Here is a 17,235-nt window from a genome sequence, read left to right on the forward strand (position 1 = left end):
AGGGCCACATGGTAGGGGTGTTGAAGGAGGCCTTTTTTCCGAGCAACATCAGCTCGGTTTTTCCTCCGTTTAGTTTCAGTTGGGAGGCATCCATCCAGCCTGCGACTTCAACCAGGCAGCTACAAAGATTGTTTTGAGGGGAATCTGCCTGGGTGAGAGAGACTACTAGCTGGGTGTCATCAGCGTAGCTCACCAGTTGGATACCGAATGGGGCTACTACCTCAGCCAAGGGGGCCATATACACATTGAACAGCGTGGGGCTTAGGGAGGAGCCCTGTGGCACCCCACACTGCAATGGTATTGGGAGGGAGCAATTGGTGTCCGAGAAGACTTTAAAAAGTCTGTTACTGAGAAAGGATTCGAGCCAAGCCAGAGCTTTGCCTGTGACTAGTTTGTCGCATAATCACTTGTTAAGCTTCAGTTTCCCCTTCAAAGTGTATTTACAATCTTAAAAATAAATAAACCATGAAAAATAATTAAAAAATAATAATAATAATAATAAAATAAATAAAATAATAATAAAAAAATAATAATAATAAAATAAATAAAAAATAAATGCAAAATAAACAATAAAATGAAATCACTAACTGGGACAGCCGTTATTTCTAATGGGAGGTATTCTCTTAAATATATACTCAATTTATTAAATAAGCAATTAAAGATACTTTTAAATAACCGTACAGCAGGGTAATAGAAGTTGTTGCTGTCTAGATCTACCCAACCCTCCTTGTCGAATAACACACCACTTCTCTTGGCTCAAATATTTGATGCAGGTAAGGAGGGGGCAGGGTAGGAATGTCAATAAATTGTGATGAGGCGTATGATGTGCTTCCTGTGCCCCCCTTGCCAAAGTTCTTGCAAAGCTATGGATGTTGCCTCTCCACTGTAGACCATAGACAATCACAACTTGTCATTCTTCAACCAGGTTATAAAATGGAGAAGCACAACAGCTAAACAAATGAGAAGACCTGTAAGTTTTTTTAAATAAAAAATGATGTGAGAATGAATTAATGCAAAGAAATGTATTAATTGTTCTCTAAGTGATGTCATACGTGTGATGGGCATGATCAAACATGAGCTCAGTGCTCATAGAATTATTGGACTCAAGCTGCATCTCACTGATGATGCCAAAGGGCCAACACGTATCTGTTGTTGCTTGTGCTCCTGTCTGGAGGAGCCATGACTGGCATTCTAGGCTGGGTTGTTCCTATTGAAGCAGGATCAAAACTGATGTGCATATGGGTGATCTCGGCATGGCAGGCACAAAACAATGAACTGGAATGTGCCTTAGTAGTGACCAATGGCTTAATTCAAGTGCTCCATCCATCACTTTTTTGTGAGATGCCATGAATAAGATGGCTATGGCAAGATATGGGTCCCATGCTCACTGTGCCATTAGACTTAAGCTGCAACTCCTTGATGAGGTCCAAAAGGCTGAAACCCGTCTGGGGTGTTATGTTCCCATCTGGAGGGGACCTGCCCAGGCAGCTCAAGAAAGAGCAATCCTATTGAAGTAGGAGCAAACCTGATTAGCCTATGGCTGTTCCCTGACTCGAAAGGCATGATGGGCAAAAAAGATGGATTGGAGTCCCGGCTGCAACCCCTACTTGTACCCTGCAATCCCTGGCACTACCTTTGCAAAACCTGGCCTGAGAGGAGGCAAAATGTTTGCAAAGAGGACAGTGGCGGCTTCACCCTCCTTGTTTTCAGCTCATTTCTAAATATGCTAACATTGAATAATTGTATATTATTCACTAATAGTGTATTAAAAACTGGAGCATCAGGTAAGTAAAATATGTTTTAAGTGTATGGTGTGTCCATGCTTGCAGGTGAGAGTATGTTTGTGTGAGAGATGGAGTGTTTATGTGTAGCATGTGTTTATGTTACCATGTGTGTGTAAGTGAAAGTGACAGTTAATGATAGGAGTGGCAATAAATTAGATTCTTAGTCATTAAGTGTAAGTGAGTATGAGTGAGAATGATGGAGTGAGAGTAAGAATGAACGTAAGTCAGTGTGAGTGTGTAGGTGTGAATTATTCAGTGTAAGAATGAGTGAAACTGTGTGAGTGAGTGTAAGATTGAGCACAAGAGAGTGAGGATGAATGAGTGCAAGGGGATGAGAATGATTGAGTAACAGTGAGTAGGTGAGAATGAGTGTGATGTGTGAATGAATGTAAATAAGCATGAGTGAGAATGTAGTTTCTATACTTGTGTTTCTGATTTTGGCCCTGGCATACTGGAGGCAATTACTGACAGACAGGGACCTGGCAAATTAGAGATAATAATTGATACATGGGACATCCATGGCAAAAGGCTGGCACATGCATGCAGAAGGTAATTTATGGCATGAAACACCCATGGCTAGATTCTGGTGCTGGCATGTTGAAGGTGATTCATTGCATAAAGGCTGACAGCTGTGGTATATAGGACAGGGGCAAACATAACAAACTGCTGGCCATTTCATGCTAGAGGTAAATTCTGACAGAAGGGGCACCAATTATGTGTAGGTAACATTAATAGTCAAATGCAGGAGTTAGGGGGGGCATGGCATGCACAGGGCATGCAAGGCAAAATGTTGGCCCTGGCATAATGGCTGATATTTTTGGCATATAGGGTTACACATTGAATATTTTTGGAAAGAAAGGGTCAACTCCTGTGGAACGTCCGGTTTTATTAGTTCGGCACACTAGGAGAGGTATTAAGGGCTTGATTTTAATGTCGGTCGGAAAGCCTGCGATCACTGGTTGGAGGCTTTCTGACCAGCATCTAAGGATTAAACTCCGACAGCCATATTACACAGACGGTGGTCAGAGTTCAAACCGGCCGTGTAATCCGACTCGGTTCCAACTGGCTCAAGGAGCCCGTCACCCAGTTGGAAGAGGCTCATAATCCCTAACGTACGACGTTTCCACCATTGGAATTATAATGGCACTTTCCGACAGCAGTTCCATGTCAGCCTTTCCGACTTGCAACTGCTGTCGTAAAGTGTCTTTGGGGGCCCCTAGCAGGGCCCCCTTCCACCCTGGCCATCTGGTTGTGACCCTGGTGGGCACCTATGGTGCCCCCTTCACATCCCTGCATCAGGGATGTGCAAAAATGTCAATTTTTCAATGGAAGTGTGCAACGGCACCATGTGCGGTCGCATCCTAATTCGGTGTGGGAAACCGCCATCCTATGGTCGGGTGGTTTCCTTACTGAAATGATGTCGGGCGGCCGCAAGTCCGCCCAACATCGTAATGAGGGCCTATATATTTAATGACTACCTTTTCATAGTCTATGTGTATATAACAGATGTATGTGAAAAGTTTGCTTTAAATGAACTATTTGATTCATATTTTTCAAAAGTTTCTTGTGGGGAGAACCGTACCCCTGAACCTATTCAAAAGAGCTTCGGTTCATTTGCTTTGCTCAGTACAATTTAGAGCACGCATTGTATTACACCCCATCACTTTCAGAGGGTATGGTAGCACCCTAATATAAGTGTATTCAAAAGAGACTTTTTTGTATTTTTATATTAATGACAGTTATAATGTAAGTTCAGTGATGTCAATTATTGTGGGACCATCCGGGTTACGGTTAGGTCACCTCACTGCCTAGGAAGATGATATCACTTCCTTTGATATCAATAAGGTCAAAGGATGTGTGATGTCACTTCCGCTACCCCAGGCATTTTGGTGAATTCATATCTTCATATCCATGATTTCTAGTCCGTGACACTCATTCGAAAAATCTGGCAATCACTTTTGTATTTCTCTAAATGCATTTACAACTAAAGCATCCGCTCTACCACTGGAACCTTACTCCATTCCTTGCATCAAAAGGTGTCACACATTTTCGAACCCCCTCATTAAATAACTCATGAATCCATCACTGAAAATAAGAGAAATATTCCCAACCTTCTGAAGCCAGAAACAGCTGCTCACTTACCAAAGAAACCAATGCCTAATTCTGAGTCATTGCATAATACAGGCCACACATCATTCTTCCTTACCTTGGCGAAATACTTGAAAAGGTAGAAGCACAACTGCACAGATACGTGGACCTGAAACACATCTGTGAATCAGTATTCAGAGCAGTGAAGGGGACAGAAACTGCAGGAGGCAAATGGAAGAGAGGACTTCCTCATTGCCCTCGGAAAAGCTCTCTGAAATCCTCGGATTCTCTTTGACCTAGCAGCAGCATCAGATGGCACTAACAGCTAATGATACAGCAGATTGGATAGGAACCTCAGGCTCAGAAACCATCACTGGTTTTGAATCAAAACCAGAATATAAATAAAGTGTCATTCAAATGTTCAAAACTTGATTTCTCATTTGCCACTGTTACTCAACGTACTAAAATGTCATTATCAAGGTAATTAAACATCACATCCGAGAGCTACAGATGCGTGCACATGACACTATAATCTACCTGCAAATAGGGAGGCAAAATTGTATGTCAAACCAACATTTACATTTTTCTCAACCATATCTACCATTGATGAATGTGTATTCCCATGCCAGATTGGTACCAGAGATTCTGGTGTTGCAAGCACAAATGATGGACCTTGAACTTTCCAGTAGCCTCATCTCAACTCCACATAAAATGTCCGCAACTAATGAGGTAATATTAGTTTCAGGCCTTCCTTTCACAGCCCAAGTAAAAGAGAGGGCAACGAAAACAACTTCCAACTAACTATCCGTACTTAACAAGACTTTACCATTGACCCCAACAAAATGCTTAATGGAATTAAACATAATTCTGTTTATTCCATATCTGGACTATTGCAATAAGACTTGCATTCTGAAAAAGTGAATTGACAAACTGCAATTTGCGCAGAACAAGCCAACGTGGATAGCCCTAAAAGTCATACAACATATACCTGACATACAACGCTGCACTGACTCTCGCTAGGATCTGGGATAACATTTAAAGTTCTGTGCACCATCGATAAGTCCTTCTGGAATAAAAGATCCAGGTTACTTTCTTGAGGTAGACATCCATTATATACTAAAATGAATCATCTTCGAAATCATCATCAAAGACATGGGTATATAACACCACATGTGTAAGGCCTCAAACTCTAGAACATGGTCAGCCTTCCTATGCATCGTTCTGTTAAAAACTGGATTGTTCAATCACTCAACTGTTTGCAGTCCTCAACATATTGCCTCTTGTAGCTAGCATGAACTACCTTCCCCAGTGCACTCATTGTTATGTACCCTCCCAAAAACAGAGGCATAATTCTTATCTGATATAGAAATTGATCTGCCTGAGTAAAATCGTAAATCCTACCTACACTACGTCTTACCTGTTTCCACATAGAGACACTAGAGTTATCTATGGTAACTTTACATATTTTTTTTACATATAGATTGTCAATCGCCTACCTTTATCTCCATCCTGCTCATCTGAAATTTGCTTCAAATCGATAAAATGGGTGGCCAAAGCCACATCATTCATGCTGCCTTCATCCCACACCTGGATTTTAACCTTTCGACACAGAGGCGGGAACATTTCCTTGAAGATAATTTGTTCGTGCCACACAGGATCTGCACAGCTCTTAACTGCTGCTGTTCTTCCCTGTAGTGAAAATGCAAATATTGATATCACAGAAAACATTATACAGATACATGGCTCCAAAATGCGAAGAGATATTAACAGAGACTGACAGATCTTTACATACACTAGGGTACTCTTAGCACTCTCCAGTGGCTCCAGCAGTGCCCAGACCTGCACCATAGAAAGTCCTTAGACCGCCAAGATACTTGAAACACCATAAGGTCACCAATCCAGCTCTTTCTAGAATTCCATCTCCTATATCAATTCACCGACCCAGACACTGAACCAAAACTGTATTAGTAGAAATGATTGATGATGACAGCATTAGATATATTCTCATCATACTTAGCATCCTTATTCCCTTTTGATTTAATTTCCAACAGCACTCTTATTGGTAAGTAGCAGCATTCTGCCGGCGTCACAGGGCCAACTCTCAGCTAGATCAGCTCAATTTGAAGTGACTACAAGCAATGGGTCAAAGTAGACTTCCCTTTCATCACTGTGCTCCAAGTTAACCCTCATATGTTATCATGTTCAAAATATAATTGATTCTCCTTGTGAGCTTACTGTTAACTCTCGGCCTCTGATGAATTCCTACACAATGTTTAGATCTATTGTCTAATCACAACACCACCTATTTTCTCAGGTTTCCAAAGGTCTGCACCTATTTGATGAATACACTGTACAAATTGAATAGAACATGCCTTTTGTCATGCTCCTCTCCCCAGATGTACTCCACTTCACCCCACCATCCCTTACCTCCACATCCCCATCTTCAAACGGTGTATCAAATTCATAAACTCAGCAATGGATACCACAGTGTACAGAACAAGAGTCTTCAACAAGATTATTCAAAGAAAAACTCAGTAACTAATTCACTAAAAAGCACTTACCATATCTATCCTGAGGTATATGCAGCAGCAGTGTGACCCTAATCAAACCCATAGAAGATTTACACAAATTCTGGCCACTTTAGCCTCCAACTGTTGTTAGTCCATGGTGAAAAAAATCTCCGCACAAAGTTGAGTGAATGTTTGAATTCTACCGCACATGCACTGCAAAAACTACAAAGACAGGCCATCACATCCAGATTGCAAGAATGAAACTGTCTGCCCCACATTCAAGCATTTAACAGACACCGCTTGAGTAGGAGAATCCTCTCCTATTCACCTTGAAGTTGCTTTGGCCAATCAGCAGGATCCTCCTTTCCTCTAGCATATTCTAATATATAGGCAGATTATTGCCTAACTCTGGACCAGTACCTTCCTGATCTCCCCGATATCTCTCCTAAACCTCATTTCATGTATTCCTCTTCACATATGTCTTCTTCCTAAAAGCAAGATATCACTAAGGGCCCATATGATTGACGGTCACTCTGCAACACGAATAAGGTCACAGCCTGGTACATGCAGGAGCCTGTATGAACAAAGATCACCTCTAAATTTACCCCTATAGCCACCACATTTATCACATTTAGTCCAAGCACAGAATAAGTTTTTAAGGGCATTGACTGGTCTCCCGCAGTCCACTCCATTAAGGCAGCTATTGATGTATCTGGGGTGTACTTCTTTTGAACAGGTAGGAGGTTTTAGACCTCTTGCCCATTGGCGACGGCTTTGGACTACCCCGGAGTTGGCTCCTTACACGCAGGCACTTAAGCATATCAGAGAAGCCGATAAATCCAACAAAATTCCATGGTTACATAAGATTAAGGTTACTCTATCGGACATGGGCCTTAACCACCTATGGCTGAACCCTGAAGGGAATTCTTTCCCCTCAAAATTGGAGTTCAAAGCCCTATACAGGGAATTGGTTTGGCAGAAGTCCTTTTCCCAGGTGAATGGAGATTCCTTAACAGGCCTCTTTATGAATCATAAAATGGAATATAGATTGGAGGCCTATTGGGCACCATCACCAGTTTTGGGGACAGGAAGCTCTACCACCAATTTAGAGTGGGAAGCCTCCCTCTAAAATCTTTCACCAAAAACTGGGGGACTGACTTAGATTTATATTGCAATACTTGCCCATGTGTGGAAGAGACCTTGCCACATATCCTCTTTGTTTGCCCTGCTTATAAGGCACCTCGCAGAAAATGGCTTAAGCCAGTTTGTGCACAAATGGGAACAAGATCCTCTCAACTGGCGTTGCGTATTCTAAAGTCTGACACCAGCGAAGTCATAGTTGTTGCTATGGCAAAATTCTGGAGCTGGACTTGGTCTATAAGAAGGATTAGGATGCAGGGAATTATGCAACCATATATGTATTTTAATACTTTTTGCCATCTTGTAACAGGTGTTTCTGAGCTCTGGTGTCTTTCTTCAACTTAAATATGTTAATATATGCCTATATTCACGTGACTAATTTTGCCACATCTAATTGAGGTTTTATTCTTATAGTATGATTTCATTTATTTTTGATGATAAAAGTCCCCCTATATGTATTTGGAACTGGACATGCAAATGGATTTTAATGAGTTCTATCTTTTGATATTTTTATATGTTTTATTATGACAAATTTGGTTTTAATGCTGTTTTGTACATGTGTTGTTTATGATTGTTCATAATCGAATAAAGACTAAATGACAAAACTGATAAATGATAAAGAATTTGTACCTTAAAGACCACTGTGGCCCACTTCAACAATTTTGTATTCTTGCAATTAATAACTGTAATATATATGATAATGGCATGCATTTACCGCACCAGCTGAGCTGTAATAGGCACAATGCTAACCTTGTCCTAATGTTTGCAGTATAGTATAAGATCATCGGACTCAACGGGCCATTAATCATTATATGGAAATTAATGGCAATCATTTTTATCCGATTTAATTGGCTAAAATGTAAACTGCTTCTGCTCTAGGCACATTAGTCCACTGTGTCATATTTTTATATGTAGCCAAATACAAAAGTTGCAACAATTTTCCAATTCTCAGACAAAGTGGGAAGGAGTGAAAGACTGAGCAGAAAGATGGCTAATCAGTATTACTCTGTTAAGAGTGATGTTGTGGTCTGCTGGAAGGATATGTATCCCCACTGTTGATTAGGCAAAACATTACAAACCTAGAATTGTTTGAAAGGCGAGAGTATCAATATTTCAGGACACTTACAGGACACTCCAATGACACTGCTTCATTCTTCAAATGATAGCAGATTATGGGGTAAACAAATACTAAGTTAAAATACCAGCAATGTAATTTCAAATATATTGGCTGTGAGAAATTAGATTGTCTGTTGAATGGGGTGCCAGCCCTGGTCAAGCGACAGCCCGAGTCCCTGGCAGGGTGAAGTGCAAAAAGTCACTAATTTAACCTGTGCTTTAGCCTGGGTATCTTGACACAAAAATCAGTCAGATTTAACTTTGAAAAAGACACACTAATTGATGAACGGAATGCAGAACTAATCAAAACATTCACCCAAGTCAAGAGATATGGGTTAAATCCATCATTCTTTTGTTCAGCATGCCACCCCAGTTTTGACCTTGCCATATGCAAATCAGTTTTAACACTGTGCCTCATTAGAACAGTCCAGAACCAAACTGCCAAGCCGGGTCCTCCCTGGACAGAAACAAGCATCCTAGGACTGGTTTCAGGGTTTCACCCCGCATCAGGCAGGATAGCTTGAATCCAGTGGCACAGTGAGACCAAGATCCAGGTCTGGGCATACCCGGTGGACTTAGGGTGAGAAAGCAAAGACACACAATTGATGGACCGAATGCAGAAAAAAATCGAAACATTCACCCCCAGTCAAGAGATCTGGGTACACTGTGTCACTGGATTCAAGCTATCCTGGCTGATGAGGGGTGAAACCCCGAAACAGATCCTAGGATGCTTGTTTCTGGTCCAGGGAGGACCTGGCTTGGCAGTTCAGGCTGGACTGTTCCCATGAGGCACATAGTCAAGACTGATTTGCACATGACCAGATCTAAACTGGGGTGGCATGGTGAGAAAAGGAATGATGGATTTAACCCAGATATCTTGACTGGGTGTGAATGTTTTGATTTTTTTCCGCATTCCGTCCATCAATTGTGTGTCTTTTGTTTTCTTACCTTAAGTGCGCCGGGTATGCCAAGACTTAGGTCCGTGCTCAGGGGTAACTAATATGCAATAAAAGGGGAGTTTACAGTTTGGCAAGGGGGTTATATTGTTATGTCCGAATTGGCAGTTTAAAACTGAATTCAGGCTGTAGTGGCAAGCCTGGGACATGTTTTAAGGGTCTACTTCAGTGGGTAGCCCAATAAGTGCTGTAATCCCATGAGTAGCACTTAACTTACAATCTCTGGGTGTATGGCCCACCACTCTACAAGGGACTTATTAGTAAATTAAAAATGCTAATCAGGTGTAAACCAATTTTACCATGTTTAATGAAGTGGAGTGGACTTAGGACCCGCACTTTAGCACTGGTTAGCAGTGGTAAAGTGCACAGACTCCAAAGGCCAATAAAAACGTGGAGGGAAACAGGCAAAAGGTTTGGGAGAAGACCACCCTAAGGCTGACAGATCTAACATTGGGCATATTTATTCAATTTTACACCCACAGAACTCCAAAGATCAAAATTACACCAAGTTATGTAATTGTAAAATAGAAGGAACCAAGGGTAAAAGGCTGCACTTGGAGGGTCTGATCATAAACCACAAACTACGTGGGGAGCCATATCTCCTGCCACTACTAATGATGTGATTCTGCCCAGAATTTACAGAATGAAAGTAACAGACCCACATGTAGCCTTGCATTCACTGAAGCTTTCAACTCTTTCCTGATTTGAGGAAAAGTACCACCTTGTTTTAAAAAGGCAATCGTAAACCCAATGCTTAACTTGGATCTGTTTAACTCAAGAAACATCCATCACATTTTAAACGTGTCATTCTTCTAAATTATTTGTGACTGAGCAATAACATATCAGTGTGGCACCTTCCATGAAAAGAATGCACTTGATCCCTGTCAATCTTTGTTACAGCAAAAGCTGGTACAGAAAGAAGAAATGGACATGGTAGATAAAAACGGTATTGAAGTATTAATTCTACTGTATCTATAAGCAGTGTTCAGCCCTAGCATCTATCAAGTGTTAATAAACTTCCATAGACATTCACAGATAAAGGATTAGCCTTAGCAAGATGGAGTAAGATGAGCAACATTTGTCTTAGGTTGGATCTTGTGACTCAGTAAAGGATGTCCTCCATAGGGGTTTTATCTTCTTTAGTACATACATAGATAACTGCAGTTGGTACTACCTGGCCAGCCAGCGTACATTTCACTTCAAGAGAAAATCCAACTGTATCCTAGAAGATCAAGACACTAGAACAACACAAGCACATTCTATGTTTAAAGGAACACATGCCCCAAGCCCATCCATCAAAACACAACACATCTCCTTCCCTTCATATATCGAAAGAGCAAGATCAAGGCATTTAGCAGAAGCAAACTAAACAACAAGGAAAAACCAAAACATAATGTAATACAATAATGGCTCCCTACTGAATATGAAGCAACATAGACACTGTGAATGTCTAACAAAACACATACCATAAAATAAAGGTACGTCCACCACATACCATAAAATAAAGGAACGCCCACATCTCCCTCCTCTTCTCAATGACTATGGGGCATCACCCTTATACAACACATAATCCTCTAGGTACGTTGGGGGATTTCTGGGTCTAGGTACCCTACTACTACTACCCTTCTGTGCACCACCCATACTGTCTTCATCACACCTTTCCCTCTCACCATTTGCCAGATTTTTTTCCCCCACACGTCATTAACATCCATCATTCATGAAACAACTACACCTGGTGAACACTTCCTTGTAGTTGCTTTCCCCAGCTTCTGTAACAACCCTTGAATTCCTATCGTACAGCGCTGCTCTCCTCATATTCCATCACTCCCCATTCTGCAAAGTAACACACAATCCTTGTACACTTCTCACTTTAAATGGACCTAGAAACTCTGTGAGACCACCTTCAATGCGTCAAGATTTTACGTTTACTAAATCACCCACTCTTATCCTTCGGAAAGCAGACCGCATGGCACTTTGACAAAGATACTTAATATGGTATCAAATATGGGGCCGGATGATGCCCATTCTAAGTTATAATGCCAAACAGTTAGAATACTTAATGTGGAGGACGTTGCATCTAAATTACTATGGATACACTGCTATATTATAAAATTCCAGAAATACTTCACCATATACTATTTTGAGCCCTGATGAAGTTCCAGGAGTGTTTGCAACGAAACGAGTTGGCTGGATTTCAATGTTTATTTTGGAAATCTGCATTGGATGTGAACTTTTTTCCTGGTGGACCTTCCTATAGTTTATAACACTCTTATCCTTCTGCCCTTTTCCTCTGCACACTCTACCTCTTCTCCATGTGCTCCCTTAAGACCTGTAATCACTTTCATCCATGCAGGTGACAGTTTAGTCTTTGCTTTTTGACCCCTCATCACACTGAACAGATTTCCTTTTGTAACTCCATTCTCGGTGGTGCAATATGCCCACATCAAATCACCAACCATTCTTTTGATATTGTACCTCCTCTCAACTGCCACCTCAATCAGTCCTTTTACCATGCAATTTGCTCTTCAACAATTCCATTGAGTGTGAAATACCACAAAACTTTTAAAAAACTGCTTTGCTTTGAGTATTGGTCACAGTTCTTTCCCAGTTGATATTTTGCTAACTGTGAGTCCTACAACCAGATAGCGCTCTCCATGTGGTCACCTTAGGGTATACCCACAGGTCATCAGTGTCTGTGTATGCGTCATTGTCTTGGTCCTTCGATGTAAACACAGCCTCAAGGCTTACAGCTGGCATGATTTCTGCTTTATATACTGCCCTCTGCAGGCGTCCAAATTCCAATGTCTTCTTGGACTCCACATCCACAAGACCATAGGACATCTTTACTTTTGGTGTTGGAGCAGGAGGCAAGCAGGATGTTAGATCTGCCCAGGGCCATCTTAACAGTAGAATGGTGCTCAGAGACATGTGTGCACATTGATTAAGAGGACTTATCCTGTGTGCACCACTAATACTTTTCATGTCCTATTGACAGACATAGATATAATTTAATAAAAAGTATTCCCAGGGCACCCGTATCACATATCTTCACCACAAATGACAAGGGAATTGTCATTTCATTGTTTACTCAAGTTTCATGAAAATACTGGAGAAAATATATGGTACTGGTGTGTGCAGACACACTGGCCGTTAAGAGGTTATTAAAACATGCATTTCCATACCAACCGCCCTATCCTGAATTAGTCCTCTTTAAGTTACCACTGGGGTTCCTACTTAGGTGAACTGTTCGCCCACTTACACAGAAGCACTTGGCAGCTCAGGAATAAAGAAAGCAGTCAGTCTCTAGTGAATACCAAACGAGCAGACCTGGACGGTTCATATGATGCAGATAACATCTTTACAACCAGGTTGTGGCAATAACCTGGATTTCCCAATTTATAGCCTGCCTGCACTGACTGGATCCAACTGGGATTCATTCTTACTTCTTCCAGGACTGATTATGAAAATGGTATTGACACAACACTTCTTGAGCATCTACTGAAGAGATGCTAGAGATTAAAAAAAGCACGAGGACGCATGCGTGCTAAGATCCCCCAAAGAAGCGTGTTACAAAGGCCCTCGATTGTGTTCATTAGTTGACTTTGGAACAAGGGTGCAACTCAATGATCCAAAGCGATTTTAGAAACTGTTCGGGCCATGCTGCTAGCAATCTATCCGTTTTGGCAAAGCAGAGTGTACAAATAAGTCATCAGGGGCAGATGTCTGTTTCCTAAGGAATTAAAGCAAAAACGTACAAATGCCTGCAAATTAATTAGCGTCTCAAGACCCAGTTATCTAGCAAACAGACTTATCTGGGACAGTTTTCCTAGCGCCAATAGGCAACACTGTGGTACAAAAGCATATTATGGGCAACTATAATTCTATTAGCGAGTTGTGATATCATTACATGTCATTCCCCTAAGGGTGTCAAATCATTTTCGTTTACTCAGCCTACTGTGAAGCTGCACATTGTTCTTCAAACAGAAAAAGGCTTCTATGAGCACAAGAAAACACGTGTTGTTTACCTGCTTGGCCAAACACAGGCACCCCAAAAATGTCATGAGTCACACAGCCCATGGGGAACAGTAGTTCTCATTAAAACAATTCTACGGTTTTGTATTATCGTTAACAAATTATAATGAACAATATGTAATATGATTAATGGGAAAGGAATAATTTAAATCTGAAGCCCCCATAACAGTATACGTAAATCATGTATGTATACCATAAAAGAGAAGGCAGTCGCCCACCAAACTATTCCACTGCATTTGCTTCTGTTGTACTGTATTTACATATCTGTTTGTCGTTTTTTTGTTCTCACACAGTGGATTATTTAATGCATAATATATATACACAGACTGATTTTGTAATTTCCCTTAATCCATCTGTCCTTTGCACCGAAATAAGAAAAATGTTGCTAAAAATGTTACTTGCTGATACAAATACATACAGGGAAAGAAATTAATACTTCTGACAAAAACTACAAAATATGTGATGGGATTCATTTCAGAGGGGAGAATCTCTCCTTACCACTGAATTATTGATCCTTACCATCTGGCCTGAAAACATGACCACGGCATAGGGGTCCACCATGTCCTTGCCGTCTCCCATGAAGGCTTTGGTTACATTCGCCATGATACTGGAGTTCATCTTCGGGAGTCCTTCTGCTCTGTAGATTCGCACATAGAAGCGGGCCCATGGCCGCTCAGATGGAAACCCTCTAGGTATCAGCAAGTTCCTAATGAATAGAGAAATATTTCAGAACAAATGTAAATACTTTCTGGCCACATGAAACCCCCCTGCCGGGGAACTAAGATCAATTGTAAATGCTTTGGAAGGATTTAATGAAGGAAAGTAATGAAAGAGAAAGCATTACTTCTCAATTTGTTCTTCTGCGTCACTCGCTTTCTGACTGGATGCGATGGAGTCTCCTTTCCCAGCAACGCTGATGTCACATTTCAGGTATCCCTTCACTCCCGTTCGAATGTCACCAGGGTCTGTCAGCACTGCCCACTTGTCACAAAACTGATGACCTAAGACAACCAAAACATATATAATTGTAACAAGATCTTTATCAGATATTGTTCTTCTTAATTCTCTTCCTACTAGTTTTATCCCAAATTGGCGACTTAATCTCCTTCCCTCGCATCCACACAGTTTATTTCTGCAAGTCGGTAAACCTCACCATTCCTATCAGCTTTATTCCACAGCTATCTCACAAAGGTGGCTCCTTTCTTCACCTTTTACTTAAGGTCACTTTACTGTCTTGTCAAATTTTTCACCAGACTGAATCCTTACTTTCTCTATTACTATCTTTCCTATCAGCACTTTTTGCCAGAGTCCAACAATTGAACACTTAGCAGATCTGGACTTGACAATTTCCTTGGACTATCCAATCAAAATCCTTGTCTCTCTCAAACTTCGCTTTTTGTTACACTCAAGTGTCTCTTATTAATTGCCCACCCATCCTTTGCAGCCATTCAACCCTCTCATAAACACTACCAAACATGGGTAATCTGGAACCAGATCGCCAAACAGACTGATCACAAAAAGTGGTCACATATTGCTCACTCATTCTTTGACGACCAGTCTATAACTTTGCAATGCAACCTATGTACTAATGAGTTGCATCACAAAATCTTGGAATGGACTGCAAGAAGGCCTACTTAAAAAATATTAATTTGGCAGATCATTTTTTGTGACCCCCTGTGATGAGCTGCAAACACTGAGATGGTAGTCTGTAAGGAACAACACACCACCACCCCTGTGTTTGCATTACCACTTGGTAAACTTTATTTTTAAAGCAGGCTGTGTTTCTTAACGGAAGCCCTAGTCCACTGCTCGCTTCCCCGATGCTCCCGGCAAGATTCCCGAAGGGGAAACAGTCCAAAGGGCACACCACACCTTCTGTTTCACAAATCTAATCCCTTTGAGGAGTTGGTAACCTGCCAATGGTTTGAGATTGGAATTGCAGTCGCAAACCATAGATACATCTCATTGTGAACCACAAATAGCATCACAAATAGGAGGAGACTCCCATTTCATTCGATTCATAATGAGTCATGGAACCCATCTTTGGGTTTGGAATGTCTTTAATACATGGCAAAATAAGTTTAAATCATAGGGTTTTGTGGTCACAAACAACATGTGTAGGTGGAGACATATTTGATTTTTTTCTTCTTTTTTTGTAATATACGTTCGCAATATTTAAAAAAAAAAAAAAAAAGAAAATAATCACCACAGCTTGCCAAGGCCAAATCTATTGACTTTCCAATGCTTGCTAATGCAGCATCCATTTTTCAGAAACGTTTGTCTCTGCTGACTCCCCAGTTACCAACCCAGTATTAACAAAGCCAGTTGGTTTGTGCAGCATGGGCAAGTCTGAATCACAGGTCAGGCCTACAGGCTTTACCATGTGTGTTGTATACGTGAACACACTTTAATTCGCGTTAAAATGGTGGCCTGCCTCTCTAAACAAGGCATATTAGTAAGACTTCCTTAGTGACCTCAGAGCAGCCCTTTGGGCCTCAACTTCTGGTTAATGTTGAATATTCAATATCTCATAAGTTTGCATCCTAGAGAGCACTGGAATATTCTTACTGTTCCAACCCTTTAGAGTGAACACATCTTACTCATTCTAGTGCTGCCTTCTGTTTCTTTCTTTTTTTTTAGAACACATACCCTGCTTGCTATTTCATTGGTCAATGGAAATCTCCTTCCCAGCATCTGCCGCTGGACCCAGGAATAGCATCTCACACTTAACTGGTATTCTTTGCTCTGATGTGTGGCCCTGATTGCTGAGTGGTCTATTGAAACCCTCCCTCCCCCAACCCCCTGCCAACCCACCTCCATGAGTAACTTCATCTTGCTTCTTCCACTTTTGATGCCTGACACTATTTGTTCAAGTTTATAATCACTTAAAATACACGCCCTTCCTGCTCTTGGAATACTAAAGTAGTCATTAGAACCCTGGCTCGGCATGCTGCCATTCGCCTTTCCTGAAGTGTATTGCCTGATTCTCAGATTCTATGTCATAAACTTAGCGCGCGTATAAAACATTAGTCAGAACAAGACGTCGGCGTGAAGAACGCAGGGCAGCGCGCGGCTCCATTTGTCCCCACCTGGCTCGCCGTAGACCGTGCCCACGTCCACTTTGAAGGATCCAATCAGGATGCTGCCTATTAATTTGTTGTGCAGAACCTGTGAAAAAGGCACACGTGAACCCAGAGAAGGAATATTTAAAACATGTGTGCATGTGATATGCACCATTAAGCAAAAACGAAACACTATTTTGGCAAAATAATTGATTTTCAGATCCAGAAATACAAATGTGATTGTCTTCACGGGTGGCTAATTGTACATTCAAAAAGATGAACCACAGAGGCTAATTTTTAGGGACGAGCCGGCCCGGGTAATACAGTTGCAAGTAACAGAATATAATATTTACATTCATCTTCTGTTAATGTCGAAGATGTTTCCGAAAGGGCTTGCTAGCTGCTGTTATTGAAATAAAAGTGTCTTCTAGTGTTTTTTTTTCTTGAAAAACCGTGTTGGATTCTAAAAATAGTAACAATGGCTGTCAGTAATGGGATTTCCGACAAAAGCATTAACTCAGTGTGTGTATTATTGTGCTCTATATAC

At 41.1% G+C, this 17,235-nt stretch overlaps 1 protein-coding gene across 1 annotated transcript in view; it reads right to left on the reverse strand.

Annotated features, from left to right (window-relative positions):
* FER1L6 (fer-1 like family member 6) overlaps positions 1-17,235 on the reverse strand; it is a 777,028-nt gene that overhangs the window by 354,045 nt on the left and 405,748 nt on the right. The window contains exons 7-10 of the mRNA XM_078686795.1: positions 16,716-16,794; positions 14,471-14,627; positions 14,146-14,332; positions 5,369-5,561 (exon numbers count right to left, since the gene is read on the reverse strand). Coding sequence (XP_078542921.1) covers positions 5,369-5,561; positions 14,146-14,332; positions 14,471-14,627; positions 16,716-16,794 — 616 coding nt within the window. The remainder of the gene's footprint in view (positions 1-5,368; positions 5,562-14,145; positions 14,333-14,470; positions 14,628-16,715; positions 16,795-17,235) is intronic.

The sequence above is a fragment of the Lissotriton helveticus genome, chromosome 4_1 (genome assembly GCF_964261635.1).
Source record: "Lissotriton helveticus chromosome 4_1, aLisHel1.1, whole genome shotgun sequence".
Lineage (NCBI taxonomy): Eukaryota > Metazoa > Chordata > Amphibia > Caudata > Salamandridae > Lissotriton > Lissotriton helveticus.